Here is a 23,005-nt window from a genome sequence, read left to right as displayed (position 1 = left end):
TACAAACAATCCAATTACACTCTTTATTTTAAAATGTACATTTAGGCTGGGCATGGTGGCTCACGCCTATAATCCCAGCACTTTGGGAGGCCAAGGCAGGTGGATCACTTCAGATCAGGAGTTCAAGACCAGCCTGGCCAACATGAGGAAACCCCATCTCTACTAAAAAATACAAAAATTAGCTGGGCGTGGGGGTGGGTGCCTATAATCCCAGCTACTCTGGAGACTGAGGCAGGAGAATGACTTGAATCCCAGAGCAGAGGTTGCAGTGAGCCAAGATCATGCCACTGCACTCCAGCCTGGATGACAAAGCAAAACTCCATCTCAAAAAAAAAAATGTACAATTAAGTTCTTATTGACTATAGTCATCCTGTTGTGCTATCAAATAGTAGGTCTTATTCTATTTTTTGTACCCATTAACCATCCCCACCTCCCACTCAGCCTCCCTCTACCCTTCCCAGCCTTCAGTAATCATCCTTCTACTCTCTGTGACCATGAGTTGAATTGTTTTGATTTTTAGATCCACAAATAAGTGAGAACATGCAGTTTGTCTCTCTGTGCCTGGCTTACTTCATGCAGCATAATAACCTCCAGTTCCATTCATGTTGCAGATGACCAGATCTCATTCTTTTTGTGGCTAAATAGTACTCTATTGTGTATATGTACCACATTTTCTTTATCCATTCATCTGTTGACAGACACTTGGGTTGATTCCAAGTCTTGGCTGTTGTGGACAGTGCTGCAGCAAACATGGAGTGCAGATATCTCTTCGATATACTGATTTCCTTTCTTTCTTTCTTTTTTTTTTTTTTAAACGGAATTTCATTCTTGTTGCCCATGCCGGCAGTGGTGCAACCTCTGCCTCCCGGGTTCAAGCGATTCTCCTGCCTCAGCCTCCCAAGTAGCTGGGATTACAGGCGCACGCTACCACGCCCAGCTAATTTTTTGTATTTTTAGTAGAAGTGGGGTTTCACCATGTTGGCCAGGCTGGTCTCGAACTCTTGACCTCAGGTGATCTGCCTGCCTTGGCCTCCCAAAGTGCTGAGATTACAGGCGTGAGCCACCACGCCCGGCCTACTGATTCCTTTCTTTTGGGTAGATACCCAGCAGTGGTATCGCTGGACCACAAGGTAGCTCCATTTTTAGTTTTTTGAGGAACCTCCAAACTGTTCTCCATAGTGATTTTACTGATTTACATTCCCAACAAAGTGTACAAGGGTTCCCTTCTGTTCATATCTTCACTAGCATTTGTTATTGCCTCTCTTTTAGATATAAGCCACTTTAACATACACATCTTAATTAAGCTAAGTGCACGAAAATAATGGAATCGACGTATCTTACAAGACATAACATACAATATTATGCAAGCAATAACAGTCTCTGTCTTTCTGCCTGCCTGCCTGCCCTCCTTTCTAACTTCCTTCTCTCTTCCTTCTTTCATTGTTATTTATTTATTTATATTGTTTTTGAGATGGGGTCTTGCTCTGTCGCCCAGGCTGGAGTGCAGTGGCGCAATCTCAGCTCACTGCAACCTCCACCTCCCAGGTTCAAGCAATTCTCCTGCCTCAGCCTCCCTAGTAGCTGGGACTACAGGCACACACCATCAAGCCCAGCTAATTTCTTTTTTGGGGGTTTTGTTGTTGTTGTTGTTGTTTGTTTTTTTTGAGACAGAGTCTCGCTCTGTCACGCAGGCTGGAGTGCAGTGGCACAATCTCAGCTCACTGCAACCTCTGCCTCCGGGGTTCAAGTTATTATCTTGCCTCAGCCTCCCAAGTAGCTGGGATTACAGGTGTGCACCACCACGCCTGGCTAATTTTTTGTAGTTTTAGTAGAGACAGGGTTTTGCCATGTTGACCTGGCTGGACTTCTTTTTTTTTTTTTTTTTTAAACAGAGTTTCACTCTTGTTGCCCAGGCTAGAGTGTGGTGGCACAATCTCAGCACACTGCAACCTCTGCCTCCTGGGTTCAAGCAATTCTCCTGCCTCAGCCCCTCAAGTACCTGGGATTACAGGCACCTGCCACCACGCACAGCTAATTTTTTGTATTTAGTAGAGACAGGACTTTACCATGTTGGCCAGGCTGTTCTCGAACTCCTGACCTCAGGTGATTCACCCACCTCAGCCTCCCAAAGTGCTGGAATTACCACCATGCCCAGCTGGCAGGCTGGTCTTGAACTCCTGGCCTCAAGTGATCAACCCATCTCAGCCTCCCAAAGTGCTGGGATTACAGGCGTAAGCCACCACGCCCAGCCTGGACTCATTTTTGAAAGACATTAGATTTGCCAGGCCCAGGTTTGCTGTGTGTTTTGTGTATTTCACTATTTCGCTTATTTATGGGACCCCACTTAGCTCTTTCCTGCTCATTCCCAGACCATGGAAGATAGAAGTGTCCTGCTGTCTGCAGATAGTTTTATCTGTAGCCACTGGAATGCTCAAGAATATATAGACCTCTAGTCATGTAACTGTGCTTATTATACTTCCTTCATGCCACAGGCCTGCAGCTGTAGATTCTGTCATGCTTCATTACCTCCTTCCTCCAGTACCCTTCTTCATCTCCTCCAATGTCCTTGGCCGAGTGCAGTGGCTCAGGCCTGTAATCCCAGTGCTTTGGGAGGCTGAGGCAGGAGGATCACTTGAGACCAGGAGTTTGAGGCCAGCCTGGGTAACATAGTGAGATTCTGTCTCTACCAAACAAAATATTAAAAATCAAAATTAGGCTGGGTGCAGTGACTCACGCCTGTCATCCCAACACTTTGGGAGGCCAAGGCGGGCGTATCATGAGGTCAGGAGTTCAAGATTGACTAACATGGTGAAACCCCATCTCTACTAAAAATATAAAAATTAGCCAAGTGTGGCGGCGCACACCTGTAATCCCAGCTACTCAGGAGGCTGAAGCAGAAGAATTGCTTGAACCCAGGAGGCAGAGGTTGCAGTGAGCCAAGATCGTGCCACTGCACTCCAACCTGGGTGACAGAGCGAGACTCTGTCTCAAAAAAAAAAAAAAAATTATTCTTCATCTTCTCATTAAGATATTTCCTGGATAAATTAGCTTGTCAAAACCTGACCCTACTCATCAATTTTAACCTCATTTAAAATGGGTCAGGTGGGCTGGGCACGGGGCTCACGCCTGTAATCCCAGAACTTTGGGAGGCTGAGGCGGGCAGATCACGAGGTCAGGAGATAGAGACCAGCCTGACCAACATGATGAAACCCCTTCTCTACTAAAAATACAAAAAATTAGCTGGGCACAGTGGCATGCGCCTATGGTCCCAGCTATTTAGGAGGCTGAGGCAGAAGAATTGCTTGAACCTGGGAGGCAGAGATTGCAGTAAGCTGAGATCGCGCCACTGCACTCCAGCCTGGGCGACAGAGCGAGACTCTTTCTCAAAAAAAAAAAAAAAAAAAAAAGGGACAGGTGGCCAGGCACAGTGGCTCACACCAGTAATCCCAGCACTGTGGGAGGCCGAGGGGGGCCGATCCCTTGAGGTCAGGAGTTCACAACCAGCCTGGCCAACATGGTGAAACCCCTTCTCTATTAAAAATACAAAAATTAGGGGCCAGGCATGGTGGCTCATGCCTGTCTGTAATCCCAGCACCTTAGGAGACAGAGGCAGGTAGATCACCTGAGGTCAGGTGTTCAAGACCAGCCTGGTCAACGTGGTGAAACCTTGTCTCCACTAAAAATACAAAAATTAGCCAGGAGTGGTGGCATGCACCTGTAATCCCAGTTACTTGGGAAGCTGAGGCAGGAGAATCGCTTGAACCCAGGAGGTGGAGGTTGCAGTGAGCCGAGATTATGCCACTGCACTCCAGCCTGGGCGACAAAGTGAGACTCCGTCTCAAAAAATAAAAAATAAAAAATAAAAAAATTAGCCAGGCGTGGTGGCATGCACCTGTAATCCCAGCTACTTGGGAGGCTGAGGCAGGAGAATCACTTGAACCTGGGAGACACAGGTTGCAGTGAGCTGAAATCATGCCACTGCACTCCGGCCTGGGCAACAGAGACTCCATCTCAAAAAACAAAACAAAACAAAATAGGACAAGACAGGCACTGTGGCTCAACCTTTAATCCCAGCGCTTTGGAAGGCCAAGGTGGGAGAATTGCTTGAGCCTAGAAGTTTGAGACCAGCCTGAACAATATAGCAAGACCCCACCTCTACAAAAAATAATTTAAAAAAAAATAGCTTAGTATGGTGACATGTACCTGTAGTCCCAGTCACTTGGGAAGCTGAGGTGGGAGGATTGCTTGAGCTCAGGAATTTGAGGCAGCAGTGAGCCATGATTGCACCACTGCACTCCAGCCTGGGTGACAGAGCAAGACTCTGTGTCTTAAAAAAATAGGGCCAGGCACAGTGGCCCACACCTATAATCCCAGCACTTTGGTAGGTTGAGGTGGGTGGATCACTTGAGTCCAGGAATTCAAGACCAGCCTGGACAACATAGTGAGACCCCATCTCTACAAAAAATAAAAAAATAGCTGGGTGTGGTGGTGCACACCTTTAGTGCCAGCTACTTGGGAGGCTGAGGCAGGGGGATAGCTTGAGCTGGGAGGTCAAGGCTCCAGTGAGCCACGATTGTGCCACCACACTCCAGCCTGGGTGACAGAGTGAGACCCTGTCTCAAAAAAAAAAAAAAGGGGGGGGGGGGATCCAGTCATTATGTGCCTCCTAATGGGATGCTACAGGAAGTACACATCACCATCCCTGACATGTTAATGCCCTTCCCTCAAAAATGGAATTCAGGCCCCCAGATCTAACTGTCATTTCACAGGGAATATGGAAATAAAGCACCTGTGAAACTATACCACAAAGTTGCAATCCACCAAATCCAGAAGGCAGGAACTCTGCTAATTCAAATGTTTCTTTTTCTTTTTTTTTTTTTTGAGACGGAGTTTTGCTCTTGTTGCCCAGGCTGGAGTGCAATGTCGTGATCTCAGCTTACGGAAGCCTCTGCCTCCGCCTCCCAGGTTCAAGCGATTCTCCTCCCTCAGCCTCTTGAGTAGCTGGGATTACAGGCATGCACCACCACACCTGGCTAATTTTGTATTTTTAGTAGAGACGGGGTTTCTCCATGGTGGTCAGGCTGATCTCAAACTCCCAACCTCAGGTGATCGGCCTGCCTCAGAGAAACCCCATCTCTACTAAAAATACAAAAATTAGCTGAGTGTGGTGGCGGGTGCCTGTAACCCCAGCTACTTGGGAGTTTGAGGCAGGAGAATCACTTGAACCCGGGAGGCAGAGGTTGCAGTGACCCAAGATCGTGCCATTGCACTCCAGCCTGGGCAACAAGAGTGAAACTCTGTCTCAAAAAAAAAAAAATCACTTTTGGTAAGTACTGAATTTGTTAATTTAGAAAAATCACTGCTGGGCACAGTGGCTTATGCCTGTAATACCAGCACTTTGGGAGGCCCAGGTGGAAGGATCGCTTGAGCCCAGGAACTCAAGACCAGCCTGGGCAACATAGTGAGACCCCCTCTCTACAAATAATATAAAGATTAGCTGGGCATGGTGGCGCACGCACACTGTGGTCCCAGTTACTTGGGAGGCTGAGATGGGAGGATTGCTTGAGCTGAGGTCGAGGCTGCAGTGAGCCATGAACAGACCACTGTACTCCAGCCTGGGTGACTGGTCTTAAAAAATAAAATTGAGGCCAGGTGCAGTGGCTCATGCTTATAATCCCAACACTTTGGGAGGCCAAGTCAGGCAGATCACTTGAGGCCAAGAGTTTGAGACCAGCCTGGCCAACATGGAGGAACCTCGTCTCTACTAAAAATACAAAAAACATTTGCTGGGCGTGGTAGCGGGCGCCTGTAACCCAGCTACTTGGGAGGCTGAGGCAGGAGAATTGCTTGAACCTGGGAGGCAGAGGTTGCAGTGAGCCACTGCACTCCATTCCGCTGCACTGCACTGCACTCCACACACCACTGCACTCCACACACCACTGCACTCCAGCCTGGGCAACAGAGTGAGACTTAGTCTCAAAAAAAAAAAAAGAGACCAGGCGTGGTGGCTCATGCCTGTAATCCCAGCACTTTGGGAGGCCGAGGCAGATGGATCACCTGAGGTCAGAAGTTTGAGACCAGCCTGACCAACATGGAGAAACCCCATCTCTATGAAAAATACAAAATGAGCCAGGTGTGGTGGCACATGCCTGTAATCCCAGCTACTTGGGAGGCTGAGGCAGGAGAATCGCTTGAATCCAGGAGGCGGAGGTTGTGGTGAGCTGAGATCGTGCCATTGCACTCTAGCCTGGGCAACAAGAGCAAAACTCTGTCTCAAAAAAAAAAGAGAAAAGAAAAAAAATTGAGAACACTGGGGCAATTAGAGTTTAATCTGTTGACTGGGAAATTATTGATACTTTTATTAAGTATGATAATGATATTCTGATTATTATGTGTTTTTCTAAGAGAAGTTGATAATCTGTTGGATACTAAAGTATCTGTGGGTGAAGTATTATGATGTTTGGCATGTGGGATTTGCCTCACAGTGCATGGGGAATAAAAGATAGAAGGGAAGAGATAAAACAGGGTACACCTTGTTAACTGTTGAAGCAGACTGATGCATATGGGGGGGTCATTACTGTACACTATTCTCTGTACTTTTGTGCATCTTGAAAATTTTCATAATAAAAAGTGAAAAAAGTTTCTTAATGTACACTAATGCGTGGGTTTATTGTTTCAGGGACTGGTGACATTCAGGGACGTGGCCATAGAGTTCTCTCTGGAAGAATGGAAGTGCCTGGAACCTGCTCAGAGGGACTTGTACAGGGAGGTGACTCTGGAGAACTTTGGTCACTTGGCCTCACTAGGTAAGGAGATTGTGTCACACGGGCCAGACGGAAAGCAAGGCAACACGGACTACAACCATGGGGTGCCGTTTCCATCTCTGCCTAAACGGGTGAGGAGAGGAAACTGTCACAGGAGACACTACAAACTACAGCCATAGAGAGAGGCCTGGTCAGCAATAGCTGTAGCTACTTCCAGAGCTCCTGGGTCAAAGGAGGGAGAGAGGAGGGTAAGAAATGCCTGGTGCTCTCTCTCCTCCTGTCCGCTGATCTCCAGCTGATGCTTTCTGTCTGCCAAAGCCAATGAGAAGCCAGAGGGCATGGGTAATGCAGTCCTTATGGTGAGCTGTCGGGATCCCAGAGCTGGGCACAGAACAAGGCCAGGAGCATCGAGGAATAGATTGGAGGGGAAGGAGGGGTTCATGGAGAGTGATCACCACACATTTACTCCACATAATTCAGGACTACCCTTCTGGAATTTCTGGTTTCTTCATTGTGAATTTCTAGGGCAACTTACAAGTTTCTGACTGAATTTCTGGTGACTGAAAAATTGTTTTGTGCTTTGTGGAACTGGAAACAAGTCATTCCGCTGGGCACCTCGGTCTTCCCATCCTTTGGACAGCCTTCCACCTGCCTTGTGATTGCGTCTTTTCCATGGTGACCAGGGAACTGGGTTTGGATTTTGGAGCAGGCTGATCACACCCCATTTCTTTTCCTGTAAACAGGACTCTCCATTTCTAAGCCTGATGTCGTCTCCTTATTGGAGCAAGGGAAAGAGCCCTGGATGATTGCAAATGATGTGACAGGACCATGGTGCCCAGGTGAGCGAGGGCCGATTTCAACAGGGGAAGGTCCCTGGATGAGTCGACTGACAGGAGTAACTTGAGTTACTGTGGGAAGTTCCCTCAAAGCCCTACTGTGGAAGAAAGGCCTGAAACGTGAAGATGTGGCGAGTAAAGACTTTATTAGCGTCAGCTTCCAAGAGAACTTTGGGCTACTCCCATTAATTCCTCTCTGGTCTCTGTTCTCTCACATTTTCCTTTCTTTTTAAAAAGAGATGTACCTATTTCTTCCCCAGTGGCCAACTTTTTACCTGTACACTTTGTATCCTTTTTTTTTTAAGAGACAGGATCTCACTCTGTCACCCATGCTGGAGTGCAGTGGCATGATCATAGCTCACTGCAGCCTCCATCTCTTGGGCTTAAGCGATCCTCCCACTTTGGGAGGCCAAAGTGAGATTACAGGTGTGAACCACGGTACCTAGCCAGATCCTTTTTTCTACAAGTGTCTTCATCCCTTAGAAAAACTTATTTTTGGCCGGGTGCAGTAGCTTTACGCCTGTAATCCCAGCACTTTGGAAGGCCAAGGCGGGCGGATCACGAGATCAGGAGATTGAGACCATCCTGGCTGACATGGTGAAACCACATCTCTACTAAAAATACAAAAAAATTAGCTGGGTGTGGTGGCGGGCGCCTGTAGTTCCAGCTACTCGGGAGGCTGAGGCAGGAGAATTGCGTGAACCCGGGAGGCGGAGCTTGCAGTGAGCCGAGATCGCGCCACTGCACTCCAGCCTGGGCAACAGAGCAAGACTCTGTCTCAAAAAAAAAAAAAAGAAAAAAGAAAAACTTATTTTCTTGGCCAGGTATGGTGGCTCAGGCCTGTAATCCCAGCACTTTGGCAGGCTGAGGTGGGTGGATCACCTGAGGTCAGGAGTTCAAGACCACCCTGGCCAACATGGTGAAGCCCCGTCTCTACTAAAAATACAAAAATTGGCCAGGCGCGGTGGCTCACGCCTGTAATCCCAGCACTTTGGGAGGCCGAGGTGGGCGGATCACGAGGTCAGGAGATCGAGACCATGGTGAAACCCTGTCTCTACTAAAAATACAAAAAATTAGCTGGGCGCGGTGGCAGTTGCCTATAGTCCCAGCTACTCAGGAGGCTGAGGCAGGAGAATGGTGTGAACCCAGGAGGCAGAGCTTGCAGTGAGCCAAGATTGCACCACTGCACTCCAGCCTGGACGACAGAGTGAGACTCCATCTCAAAAAAAAAAAACAAAAAAAACCACAAAACTTAGCTGGGCATGGTGGTGGGTGCCCGTAATTCCAGCCACTCGGGAGGCTGAGGCAGGAGAATCTCTTGAACCCAGGAGGTGGAGATTGCAGTGAACCGAGATCATGCCATTGCACTCCAGCCTGAGTGACAAAAGTGAAAGTCTATCTCAAAAAACAAACCAAAAAAAAAAACATTTTATTGGCTGGGCACAGTGGCCCATGCCTGTAGTCTCAGCACTTTGGGAGGCCAAGGTGGGCAGATCACCTGAAGCCAGGAGTTCAAGACCAGCCTGGCCAACATGGTAAAACCCCATCTCTACTAAAACCTCCGCCTCCCAGATTCAAGTAATTCTCCTGTCTCAGCCTCCTGAGTAGCTAGGATTACAGGTGCACGCTACCACACCTGGATAATTTTTGTATTTTCAGTAGATACAGGGTTTCACTATGTTGGCCAGGCTGGTCTCAAACTCCTGAGCTCAAGTGACCTGCCCACCTCAACCTTCCAAAGTGCTGGGATCACAGGCATGAGCCACCGCACCCAGCCAGCTGATCCTCTTAATGAGTATTTTTTTGTAGATTGTCTCTCACTTTACGTTTGTCTAATGTTTTCTCACAGTGAGATTCTGCATTTTAGCAAGAATATCACAGAAGTGATGTTATGTTCTTCTCTGTATATCACATATCAGACATCGACATGGCTTTTTACTGGTGCTGTTCAGTTTGATCACTTGGTAAGATAGGTGCTGTTCACACTTTGGGAGGCCAAGGCGGGCGAATCACAAGGTCAGCAGTTCGAGACCAGCCTGGCCGATATGGTGAAACCCCGTCTCTACTGAAAATATAAAAATTAGCTGGGCATGGTGGCGGGTGCCTGTAGTCCCAGCTACTCAGGAGGCTGAGACAGGAGAACCGCTTGAACCCGGGAGGCAGAGGTTGTAGGGAGCCAAGATCACGCCACTGCACTCCAGCCTGGGCAACAGAAAAAAAAAAAAAAAAAAAAAAAAAGATAGGTGCTGTTCACTTTGATCACTTGGTAATATAGGGCCTCTCTTGTTTCTCCCCTGTGAAGTTTCCATCCGTAATTGATAAATATCTTATGGCAAAATACTTTCACACTAGGCAAATGTGCTGCTTTTCCTCCTTCCACCCCCTGATTTTGGCATCCATCACTGGACCTTGTCTGCACCAGTTATTACTCTGTCACTTGTCTAATGTTGATTTTCTGTGTCCCTTATTCCTTCACCATTTATTAATTGGAATTCTTCAATAAGGAAGAACTGTCCCTAGCCCTCTCCCATTCACTTGTTCATTCAATGATTTCTTTATATCACGATGAGTTCGTGGGTATTTATTTTATTCTATGGGCTGTAGTCACTACTTCCATTGTTTATTTCATTGCTCGAATCGTTCAGGCTTTGGCCCTTGAAAACTCGTTAAGCTTGGCTCCTGGGTTCTCTCAACACACCCACATTCTCTTTTATGTACTTCCACATTTTCTGGTACCACAGCATGTTCCATGGTTATTTCAGATTTTTCCTGCCTCAGCCCTGAAATCAGCCAGTTCTCAAAAGAATGCTGGTTCCTTTTATTGAAAAATGGTCCAGGAGGCAGAGGTAGCTGAGAGCCGAGATTGCCCCACTGCACTCCAGCCTGGGCAACAGGAGCGAGACTCCATCTCAGGAAAAAAAAAAAAAAAAAGGAAAGAAAGAAAAATGGTAGGAAATCGATCATATCTTTGAACTTTTTCTGAGCAAAGCAAGACCTTAAGATCTTTACCATACCATCTTTTACTTCCCTGTGCCCTAGACCAGGGGTCGGCAAACTGCAATCTGTGGGTCAAATGCAGTCCATAACCAGTTTTTCATACAGCCCTAGAGCCAAGAACAGTTTTGATATTTTGAAAGTGTTAAAAAAAAAAAAAAAAAAGAATATGCTGTAGAGACTTTGTGTAGAGACTTATGTGTTCAACAAACCCTAAAACATTTACCATTGGGCCCTTCACAGAAAAAGTTTGTTTTTATGGTTTTTTTTGTTTTTGAGACAGAGTCTCACTCTGTCACCCAGGCTGGAGTGCAGTGGCACGATCTCAGCTCATTGCAACCTCAGCCTCCCAGGTTCAAGCAATTCTCCTGCCTCAGCTTCCCAAGTAGTTGGGAATACAGGAGTGCGCCACCACGCCCAGCTAATTTTTGTATTTTAAGTAGAGACAGGATTTCGCCATATTGGCCAGGCTGGTCTCAAACTCCTGACCTCAAGTGATCCACCCACCTAGGCCTCCCAAAGCTCCCAAAGTGCTGGGATTACAGGCATGAGCCACTGCACCTGGCCTTCCCACTTTCACTTCCAAGGACCCTTGTGAATACATTGTGTCCACCCAGATAAACCGGGATAATCTTGCCATCTCGTGGTGGTCAACTGATTAGCTTTTTTTTTTTTTTAATTTTTTTTTTTGAGATGGAGTTTCGCCCTTGTTGTCCAGACTGGAGTGCAATGGCGAGATCTCCGCTCATCACAACCTCCGCCTCCCTGGTTCAAGTGATTCTCCTGCCTCAGCCTCCCGAGTAGCTGGGATTACAGGCGCCCACCACCACGCCTGGCTAATTTTGTATTTTTAGTAGAGATGGGGTTTCTCCATGTTGGTCAGACTGGTCTCAAACTCCCCACCTCAGGTGATCCACCCTCCTCAGCCTCACAAAGTGCTGGGATTACAGGCGTGAGCCACTGTGCCCTGCCCTGATTAGCAATCTGAATTCCAACTTCCCTTGCTGTGTGACATAACATTCATAGGTTCCAGGAATAAAGACACAGACATCTTTGAGTGCCGTTATCCCTCCTACCACATTCTGTATGTATTTTTTTTGAGCAAAGTTAATTGAATATGCATAAATTAACAATGTATGGATGGGCGCGGTGGCACACGCCTGTAATCCCAGCACTTTGGGAGACCAGTAGGTGGATCACTTGAGGTCAGGAGTTCGAGACCAGTCTGGCCAACATGGTAAAACCCCATCTCTACTAAAAATACAAAAATCAGCCATGTGTGGTGGCAGGTGCCTGTAATCCCAGCTACTTGGGAGGCTGAGACAAGAGAATCGCTTGAACCCGGGAGGTGGAGGTTGCAAGGAACCAAGATCAATCGCGCATCTTTATTCCAGCCTTGGCAACAGAACAAGACTCCATCTCAAAAACAAAACAAAACAAAATAAAACAAAAACAAGTTTATGGGTACGACTCTACTGTAATTCCGTATTAAAATATTAAGCCTATTGCTGTTGATTCCATAAAAGTGTTCTTGTCTTTCACAGAATATTTGGTTGGTGTGTTTTCTAATTTCTTGCAGTTCTGAAAAATAATAATCTTTTATTTATTAGAATTTTAAAAATTGTGATAAAATATACATTACATAAGGGGCCGGGCACAGTGGCTCATGCCTGTAATCCCAGCACTTTGGGAGGCTGAGGTGGGCAGATCACCTGAGATCAGGAGTTCCAGGCCAGCCTGGCCAACATGGTGAAACCCCATCTCTACGAAAAGTACAAAAAAAAAAATTAGCCGGGCATGGTGGCACATGCCTGTAATCCCAGCTACTCGGGAGGCTGAGGCAGGAAAATTGTTTGAACCCGGGAGGCGGAAGTTGCAGTGAGCCAAGATCACACCACTGCACTCCCAGCCTGTGCGACAGAGCGAGACTCTGTCTCAAAAAAAAAAATTACATAATATTTATTTATTTATTTTTGTGAGACAGGTTCTGGCTCTGTTGCCCAGGCTGGAGTGTAGTAGCACGATCTCGGCTCACTGCAACCTCTGCCTCCTAGTTTCAAGCCATCCTCCCACCTCAGGTTCCCAAGTGGCTGGTGCTACAGGCACATGCCACCATGCCTGGCTAAGTATATAATTCAGTGGCATTTAGTTCATTCACAGCATTATACATTCTGCTTCCAGAGCTTATTCATCATCCCAAACAGAAACTCTGTACCCATTAAACAATAACTCTATTTTCCTTCCTCCAGTCCCAGGTCACCTCTGTTCTACTTTTTGTCTGTGTGAATTTGCCTATTCTAGGTATCTCATGTAAATCATCCAGTATGTGGCCTTTTGTATCTGGCTTATTTCATAAGCATAATGTTTTATCTAAGTTGTAGAATGTCTCTGAATTTTATTCTTTTTATGGCTGAATAATATTCCATTGTATGTGTGTATGTAGATGTATACATGTATAAATACTAATATACATGTGTACATATTATATACACACTTTGTTTATTCACTCATCTGTTTTTTGTTTTGTTTTGTTTTTTGTTTTTTTTTGAGACGGAGTCTCACTCTGTTACCCAGGCTGGAATGTAGTGGCATGATCTCAGCTCACTGCAACCTCCACCTCCCAGATGCAAGAGATTCTCCTGCCTCAGCCTCTTGAGTAGCTGGGACTACAGGCACCCGCCACCATGCCTGGCTGATTTTAGCATTTTTAGTAGAGACGGGGTTTCGCCACATTGGCCAGGCTGGTCTCGAACTCCTGACCTCAACTGACCTGCACGCCTCAGCCTCCCAGAGTGCTGGGGTTACAGGCGTGACCCACCACATGCGGCCCCCTCATCTGTTCTTGGAGTTTTTTGTTTGTTTTTTGTTTTTAACTTTTCTCTCTCTCTCTTTTATTTTTCCTTGAAGCCCTTGAGTCTCACTTTGTCGCCCAGGCTGGAATGCAGTGGCGGGATCTTGGCTCACTGCAACCTCCACCTCCCGGGTTCAAGTGATTCTCCTGTCTCAGCCTCCTGAGTAGCTGGGACTACAGACGCACAACACCATGCCGGGCTAATTTTTTGTATTTTTAGTAGAGTCGGGTTTCACCGTGTTAGCCAGGCTGGCCTCGAACTCCTGACCTCATGATCCATCTGTCTTGGCTTCCCAAAGTGCTGGGATTACAGGCGTGAGCCACTACCCCCGGCCCCTAAATTTATATTCTTTATAAATTTTTATCATCTTGTCCTATTTCTGAGAAAGGTGAATTGAAATCTCCTAGATGATGATTTTGTTAATTTCTTCTTGTGTGTCTTTTGAATTTTGCATTATATGTTTGGAGGCTGGGCCAGGCACGGTGGCTCACGCTTGTAATCCCAGCACTTTGGGAGGCCGAGGTGGGCAGATCACGAGGTCAGGAGATCAAGACAATCCTGGCTAACACGGTGAAACCCCTTCTCTACTAAAAAATACAAAAAATTAGCCAGGCGTGGTGGCAGACGGCTGTAGCCCCAGCTACTCGGGAGGCTGAGGCAGGAGAATCGCTTGAACCTGGGAGCCAGAGGTTGCAGTGAGCCAAGATTATGCCACTGCACTCCAGCCTAGGCGACAGAGCAAGACTCTGTCTCGGCCGGGCGCCATGGCTCACGCCTGTAATCCCAGCACTTTGGGAGGCAGAGGTGGGCGGAGCACAAGGTCAGGAGATCGAGACCATCCTGGTCTAACTCGGTGAAACACTGTCTCTACCAAAAATACAAAAAATTAGCCGGGCGTGGTGGTGGGCACCTGTGGTCCCAGCTACTCGGGAGGCTGAGGCAGGAGAATGGCGTGAATCCGGGAGGCGGAGCTTGCAGTGAGCCGAGATCACGCCACTGCACTCCAGCCTGGGCGACAGAGCGAGACTCCATCTCAAAAAAAAAAAAAAAAAAAGACTGTGTCTCAAAAAATAAATAAAAATAAAATATATGTATTAGGAGGCTATTAGGTGTATATAACTTTAGAAACATAAATCTTCCTGCTGAATGGAATTACTTTCTTGATTATAGAGCTACCCTGCTTAACCCAAAATGATGATTTCTGTTTTTAAAGTCTATTTTTTTGTTGTTGTTTTTTGAGATGGAGTTTCCTTCCTGTTGCCCAGGCCGGAGTGTAATAGCGCGATCTTGGCTCACCACAACCTCCGCCCCCTGGGTTCAAGCAATTCTCTTGCCTCAGCCTCCCGAGTAGCTGGAATTACAGGCATGTGCCACCATGCCCAGATAATTTTGTATTTTTAATAGAGACAGGGTTTCTCCATGTTGGTCAGGCTGATCTCAAACTCCCAACCTCAGGTGATCCGCCCACCTCAGCCTCCCAAAGTGCTGGGGTTGCAGGCATGAGCCACCGCGCCCGGCCCCACCTTTTATTTTCAAACACCTTAGGTCTTCATGTCTTAAAGTGTGTTACTTGTTACTACTGTGCACCTAGATTTTGGTATTTTATCCAATCTGACAAATTCTGTCTTGTCTTTTTTTTCGAAACAAGTTCTTGCTCTCTTGCCCAGGCTGGAGTGCAGTGGCACTATTCTCGGCTCACTGAACCTCTGTCCCCGGGCTCAAGCCATCCTCCCACCTCAGCCTTCTGAATACCTGGAAACACAGGTGCCTGCCACCATGCCCAGCTAATTTTTTGTGTTTTTGGTAGAGATGGGGTTGCACCATGTTGCCCAGTCTAGTCTCGAACTCCTGAGCTCAAGTGACCCACCTGCCTCAGCCTCCTAAAGTGCTGGGATTACAGGCATGAGCCACCACGCCCAGCTGGGTTGGTTTCAATGGTTAGTGAAAAAGGCAGTATTTCCACCTTTGGGGAAGATTCAGGAACAAGAAAACAAACAGAACAGCAGATGAGTAAGTAAATGAAAATCTAATTACAAAAAAAGTGTTACAAAGACAGAGTACAAGAAATGGGAGAAAGGATAAAGGCGTGTGTTTAGGGCCGTCAGGCTGAGAGCTTTCTTGAAAGTGTGAGTTTTTGCCGGGCATGGTGGCTCACGCCTGTAATCCCAATACTTCTTTTAGAAGCCAAGGCGGTTGGATCACATGACGTCAGGAGTTCAAGAGACCAGCCTAGCTAACATGGTGAAACCTTGTCTCTAATAAAAATACAAAAATTAGCCGGGCGTGGCAGCACACGCCTGTAATCTCAGCTACTCGGGAGGCTGAGGCAGGAGAATCACTTGAACCCCAGAGGCAGAGGTTGTGGTGAGCTGAGATCGCACCACTGCACTCCAGCCTGGGAGACAGAGCGAGACCCCATGTTAAATATTTAAAAAAAAGACAAGCCAGGCACAGTGGCAAACGCCCGTAATCCCAGCACTTTGAGAGGCCGAGGTGGGCGGATTACCTGAGGTCAGGAGTTTGAGACCAGCCTGGCCAACATGGTGAAACCCCATCTCTACTAAAAAAACAAAAACTACCCAGGCATGGTGGCAGGCACCTATAATCCCAGCTACTCGGGAGGCTGAGGCAGGAGAATCACTTGAACCTGGGAGGCAGAGGTTGCAGTGAGCGCCTGGGGGACAGAGTAAGACTCTGTCTCAAAAAAAAAAAAAAAAAATAGAGAAAGAGAGTGAGTTTTCATCTGAGACCTTAAGGATGAGAAAAGCAGCAAAAAGCCCAGGACAGGATTCTTGATAGATGGAAGAACCTGATGAGAGATCTGAGATGGAAAAGGCCTAGATTTATTTTACATGCTCATAGATGGCTGGTGGTTTTGTACACTGGGAGGAAAGGGGAGGATGTTCAATGTGAAGAGGCCCTGATCTTGCTGAGACAGAGTGGTGACAAAAACAAGCAGGGACCTGCTTTGCCAAGAGCCCTGTGAGCCATGGCAGTGAGTTTGTCTTTTTTTTTTTTTTTTTTTTTTTGAGACAGAGTTTCGCTCTGTCACCCAGGCTGGAGTGCAGTGGTGCGATCTCAGCTCACCACAACCTCTGCCTCCCGGATTCAAGTGATTCTCCTGCCTCAGCCTCCCAAGTAGTTAGGATTGCAGGCATGTGCCACCACGGCCGGCTAATTTTGTATTTTTAGTAGAGACAGGGTTTCTTCATGTTGGTCAGGCTGATCTCGAACACCCGACCTCAGGTGATCCACCCACCTCAATCTCCCAAAGTGCTGTGATTACAGACGTGAGCCACTGCATCCAGCCTTTTTTTTTTTTTTCCTGAGATGGACTCTCACTCTGTCTTCCAGGCTGGAGTGCAGTAGTGCCATCTTGGCTCACTGCAACCTCTGCCTCCTAGGTTCAAGCGATTCTTGTGTCTTGGTCTCCCAAGTAGCTGGGATTATAGGCGCCTGCCACCATGCCTGCTAATTTTTGTATTTTTTAGTAGAGACAGGGTTTCTCCATGTGGGCCAGGCTAGTCTTGAACTCCTGACCTCAAGCGATCCATTTGCCTTGGACTCCCAAAGTGCTGGGATTAAGGCATGAGCCACCTCGCCTGGCCTTTGGAATTAATTCTAAATGCACTGAAATGGGAAGGCAGTGAAATGTTTAAGCAGAGATTTTCATTTTGACATCAACTTTATGTGGTGGGAAGTGTTGAAAATATAGATGCCTTATTTACATGAAATGTTCAGAATAGGCAAATTTATAGAGACAGAATTAGTAGCTCTCTGCTAGTAATGGTTGCCGGGGCTGGAGGGAATAGGGAATGGGGAGTGACTGCTTAATGGGTGGGGGGTTTCTATTTGGAGTGATAAAAATGTTCTCAGCCAGGCAAGGTGGCTTGCGCCTGTAATCCCAGCACTTTGGGAGGCCAGGGCAGGTGGATTATTTGAGGTCAGGAGTTCAAGACCAGCCTGGCCAATATGGTGAAACCCCATCTGTACTAAAAATACAAAAATTAGCTGGGTGTGGTAGCAGTGCCTGTAATCCCTGCTACTCAGGAGGCTAAGGCAGGAGAATCACTTGAACCCAGGAGGCGGAGGTTGCGTGAGCCAAGATTGTACCACTGCATTCCAGCCTGGGCGACAGAGCAAGACTCCGTCTCAAAGCAAAAAACAAAAAACAAATTTAGAACCCCTGGCTTAATTTGTCTTCTTGCTCCCTTCTGGCACCATATGAGCTCTTCACATAGTGTGCTTTCATGTGCTTTTTTGAAATTGCATAATATTTGAGATGTATATAAGCCATTCACTGTTTATGGTTATTTTTGTCTCCCTGTTCTACTATAGTTTTTTGTTTTTGTTTTTGTTTTTTTTTTTTTTTTATGAGACAGTCTTGCTCTGTCGCCCAGGCTGGAGTGCAGTGGCGCAATCTCGGCTCACTGCAACCTCTGCCTCCCAGGTTCAAGCGATTCTCCTGCCTCAACCTCCCGAGTAGCTGGGATTACAGGTGCCTGCCACCACGTGCAGCTAATTTTTGTATTTTTAATAGAGACGGGGTTTCACCATCTTGGCCAGGTGAACTCCCGACCTTGTGATCCACCCGCCTAAGCCTCCCAAAGTGCTGGGATTACAGATGTGAGCCACCGTGCCTGGCCTCTACTATAGAATTTTTTATTTCTCATAGAGAAGGATCACAGCTTGTATTTATCTTTTTCTTATTTTTCAGACTTGGAGTCCAGGTGTGAGAAATTTCTACAAAAAGATATTTTTGAAATCAGGGCATTCAACTGGGAGATAATGGAAAGCCTTAAATGCGGTGACCTGGAGGGCTCCGATTTTAGAGCTGACTGGGAATGCGAAGGCCAGTTTGAGAGACAAGTCAATGAAGAGTGCTATTTTAAGCAAGTGAACGTCACCTATGGACATATGCCCGTGTTCCAGCATCACACGTCTCACACTGTACGTCAGAGCAGGGAGACTGGTGAGAAACTGATGGAATGTCATGAATGTGGGAAAGCATTTAGCCGTGGCTCACACCTTATTCAACATCAGAAAACTCACACTGGTGAAAAACCCTTCGGATGTAAGGAATGTGGGAAGGCCTTCAGCCGTGCCTCACACCTTGTTCAGCATCAGAGAATTCACACGGGTGAGAAACCTTATGACTGTAAGGACTGTGGGAAGGCCTTTGGTCGTACATCAGAACTTATTCTACATCAGAGACTTCATACTGGTGTCAAACCTTATGAATGTAAAGAATGTGGGAAGACCTTTAGGCAGCATTCACAGCTGATTCTGCATCAAAGAACTCACACAGGCGAGAAACCCTACGTATGTAAAGACTGTGGCAAGGCTTTCATTCGTGGCTCCCAACTCACTGTGCATCGGAGAATCCACACGGGGGCCAGACCCTATGAGTGTAAAGAATGCGGGAAAGCCTTTAGACAGCACTCACAGCTGACCGTACACCAGCGAATCCACACTGGTGAGAAACCCTACGAGTGTAAGGAATGCGGAAAGGGCTTTATTCACAGCTCAGAAGTTACTCGACATCAAAGAATTCATTCTGGGGAGAAACCCTATGAGTGTAAGGAATGTGGGAAGGCCTTCAGACAGCACGCACAGCTCACACGACATCAGAGAGTCCATACTGGCGACAGACCCTATGAATGTAAGGACTGCGGGAAGGCATTTAGTCGTAGCTCATACCTCATTCAACATCAAAGAATTCATACAGGTGACAAACCCTATGAATGTAAGGAATGTGGGAAGGCCTTTATTCGTGTTTCACAACTGACTCATCATCAGCGAATTCACACTTGTGAGAAACCCTATGAATGCAGGGAGTGTGGAATGGCCTTTATTCGTAGTTCACAACTTACCGAACATCAGAGAATTCATCCTGGTATCAAACCTTACGAATGTAGAGAGTGTGGGCAGGCATTTATTCTTGGCTCACAACTCATTGAACACTACAGAATTCATACTGGTTAGAAAGCCGTGAGTGTAAGGGATAAAGATAAGCCTTTATGTGGAGTTCACATCTGGCTCAGTACTAGGTAATTTTTAATGTAGTGTAATTAATGTCAGAAAACACCTGTCACTTCCATCCTAGAACATCAGAAAACTCACACCCAAAGAAAATTAAATAAATGTGGGAATTCTTTTTGCCTCACTCACTGTTTCCTAAGCATCAGATAATCTATGCTAAAAAAAAAAAAATGAATATAGAAAAGCTGCTTCTTGCCATTCAAAATATGTTAAATTTCTGACAATTCCTAATACAAAAATGACCCGATTAAAAGATTCTGTGGCCAGGCGTGGTGGCTCATGCCTGTAATCCCAGCACTTTGGGAGGCCAAGGCTGGCAGATCATTTGAGGTCAGGAGTTTGAGACCAGCCTGGCCAATGTGGCGAAACCCCATCTCTACTAAAAATGCAAAAATTAGCCAGGCATGGTGGGGGGTGCCTGTAATCCCAGCTACTCAGGAGGCTGAGGCAGGAAAACCGTTTGACCCCAGGAGGCAGAGGTTGCAGCAAGCCGAGATCACACCATTGCATTCCAGCCTGGGTGACAAGGACAAAACTCTGTCTCAAAAAAAAAAAAAAAAGAAAAAAAGATTCTGGCTGGGCACAGTGGCTCACGCCTGTAATGCCAGCACTCTGGGAGGCCGAGGCGGGCGGATCACAAGGTCAGGAGATCGAGACCATCCTGGGTAACACAGTGAAACCTGTCTCAACTAAAAAATATGAAAAAATTAGCTGGGCGTAGTGGCGGGCACCTGTAGTCTCAGCTACTCGGGAGGCTGAGGCAGGAGAATGGTGTGAACCCGGGAGGCGGAGCTTGCAGTGAGCCAAGATCGCACCACTGCACTCCAGCACTCTAGCCTGGGCGACAGAGCAAGACTCCGTCTCAAAAAAAAAAAAAAAAGATTCTATAACTGTGCCTTTCATCATGGCATATACCTTACTTAGCAGTGCTCACTTCCCCTGATTATAGACTACATAGCATTGGGCAAGTTATGCAATCTCTCTGTCCCTCAGTTTACTTTTTTTTTTTTTTTGAGACAAAGTCTAGCTCTGTCACCAGGCTGGAGTGCAATGGTGCAATCTCAGCTCACTGCAACCTCTGCCTTCCGGGTTCAAGCGATTATTCTGCCTCAGCCTCCCGAGTAGCTGGGATTACAGGCACGTGCTGCCATGCCTAGCTAATTTTTGTATTTTTAGTAGAGACAGGGTTTCGCCATGTTGGCCAGGATGGTCTTGATCTCCTGACCTCATGATCTGCCCACATGGGCCTCCCAGAGTGCTGGGATTACAGGCGTGAGCCACCACGCCCAACCCAGTTTACTTATTTTTAAGTGGTGATTATTATGTCTAACTAATAGAATTTTTATGAGGACTAAATGAGGTATTTTATGTAAAGCCTTAGAAGTAATACCTATCACACACAAGTGCTCAGTAAATACTAGCTATTGTCATTAATTTTATTATTAGTATCACTGATAAGGGGTTCATGTGAGAGGAGAGCCTTATGAATACATCACATATCCAAAAGTCTTCATAACCAGTTGTTATGATCATTTATTCTGAAAAATAGTGGGAAAGCATAATTATTATGAGGCCTTCAATCAAAAGGTTAGAACTTCAGATTAGAAATTAACAGAAGAGTGGCCGGGTAAAGTGGCTCACACCTGTAATCCCAGCAGTTTGGGAGGCCGAGGCAGGCGGATCACTTCAGGTCAGGAGTTTGAGACCAGCCTGGCCAACATGGTGAAACCCCGTCTCTACTAAAAATACAAAAATTAGCCGGGTGGAGTGGTGCATGCCTGTAGTCCCAGCTACTCAGGAGGCTGAGGCAGGAGAATTGCTTGAGCCTGGGAGGCGGAGGTTGCAGTGACCTGAGATTGTGCCACTGCACTCCAGCCTGGGTACAGACCCTGTCTCAAAAAAAAAAAAAAAAAAAAAGCACTAGTTTAGCGTAGCCAAAGCTGTACTCCCATCAGAACCTGAGAATTGAAGCTAGCGGCTTTGTTCTCCATGTGTAGATCCCCAGCACCTCATCACTGCCAGTCACATACTAAACATGTTGAATGAATGAGTAGTCAACTCTCAAAGTTAGGAAAAATTACAATATAAACCAAAGTCAGCAGTAAGATTATTAAAAATGAAAACAGAATGGAAAAACATTTCATCTGAAGGTTGTTTGTTTAACAATACAATAAGACTATTTACAAGTATGATCTAAGGAAAAAATATTATGAATGAGAAAGGGGGTAAAGATTTTTTTAAAATAGCTTACTATGCATGACTTTATTCTGTTTTAAAATCTGGAGAGAAAGGATTTTTATAAAAATACCAAAATTGATTCGTAGGATTCCTGTAATCCTAGCACTTTGGGAGGCCGAGGTGGGCAGATCACCTGAGGTTAGAAGTTCGAGACCAGCCTGGCCAACATGGTGAAACCCCGTCTCTACTAAAAATACAAAAATTAGCTAGCCATGGTAGTGCGTGTCTGTAATCCCAGCTACCTGGGAGGCTCAGACAGGAGAATCACTGGAATCTGGGAGGCGGAGGCTGCAGTGAGCCGAGATCGTGCCACTGCACAACAGTCTGGGCGACAGAGTGAGACCCTGTCTCAAAAAAAAAAAATTGTCACTCTGAATAGTTAAAGCACAGTCATAGGATAAAATTGTTAAAGTTACAATTTGTTGTTGTTGGGTGTTTTTGTTTTGTTTTTTGAGACCGAGTCTCACCCAGGCTGGAGTACAGTGGTTTGATCTCAGCTCACTGCAAACTCCGCCTCCTGGATTCAAGCGATTCTCCTGCCTCAGCCTCCCGAGTAGCTGGGATTACAGATGCCCACCATCACGCCCAGCTAATTTTTGTATTTGTAGTAGAGCCGGTGTTTCACCATGTTGCCCACACTGGTCTCAAACTCCTTGACCTCAAGTGATCTGCCCACCTCAGCCTCTCAAAGTGCTGGGATTAAGGTGTGAGCCACTTCCTGGCCTAAAGTTACAACATGGTATGCAGACATAAGTGAATCTTCATAAAATAGCTCTATGCCTTTCCCACCCCATTAACTTTTATGGAACAATCACTAACACCAAGTTCTTGCATATAGTTTGTGATTTTTAATTTGCATAAGCATGTAATCCCAGCACATTGGGAGGCAGAGGAAAACAGATCATGTGAGGTCAGGGAGACCAGCCTGGCCAACATGGTGAAACCTTGTCTCAACTAAAAAATACAAAAATTAACCGGGTGTGGTGGCTTATGTCTGTAGTCCTAGCTACTTGGAGGCTGAGGCACAAGAATCACTTGAACCGAGGAGGCAGAGGCTGCAGTGAGCCGATATCCTGCCGCTGCACTCCAGTCTGGGTGACAAAGTGGAGACTCCGTCTGAATAATAATTATTATTAATATTTGCATAAGCATAATGTACTCTATAAAAATATTTTACACAAGTGATAGCAAATTTCAACACATTGCTATTTTTGCTTATGCATACGTCTTGAAGATTAGACCATATTGGTACATATATAGCTGTCTTATTTTTTTTAAC

General features: G+C 46.3%; 1 protein-coding gene across 5 annotated transcripts in view; it reads left to right on the top strand.

Annotated features, from left to right (window-relative positions):
* ZNF565 (zinc finger protein 565) overlaps positions 1–19,612 on the top strand; it is an 81,127-nt gene extending 61,515 nt beyond the window's left edge. For all 5 annotated transcript variants that reach the window (XM_063701277.1, XM_055369098.2, XM_004060570.3 and 2 more), the window contains 3 exons: positions 6,680–6,806; positions 7,508–7,603; positions 18,164–19,612. In XM_063701277.1, the coding sequence (XP_063557347.1) occupies positions 6,680–6,806; positions 7,508–7,603; positions 18,164–19,431 (1,491 nt within the window). In that variant the 3' untranslated portion in view covers positions 19,432–19,612. The remainder of the gene's footprint in view (positions 1–6,679; positions 6,807–7,507; positions 7,604–18,163) is intronic.
* The last annotated feature ends 3,393 nt before the right edge of the window (positions 19,613–23,005 follow it).

The sequence above is a fragment of the Gorilla gorilla genome, chromosome 20 (assembly GCF_029281585.2).
Source record: "Gorilla gorilla gorilla isolate KB3781 chromosome 20, NHGRI_mGorGor1-v2.1_pri, whole genome shotgun sequence".
Taxonomy (NCBI): Eukaryota; Metazoa; Chordata; class Mammalia; order Primates; family Hominidae; genus Gorilla; species Gorilla gorilla.
Note: the sequence above shows the minus strand (reverse complement) of the source record. Positions and strands in the feature narration are given on the sequence as shown.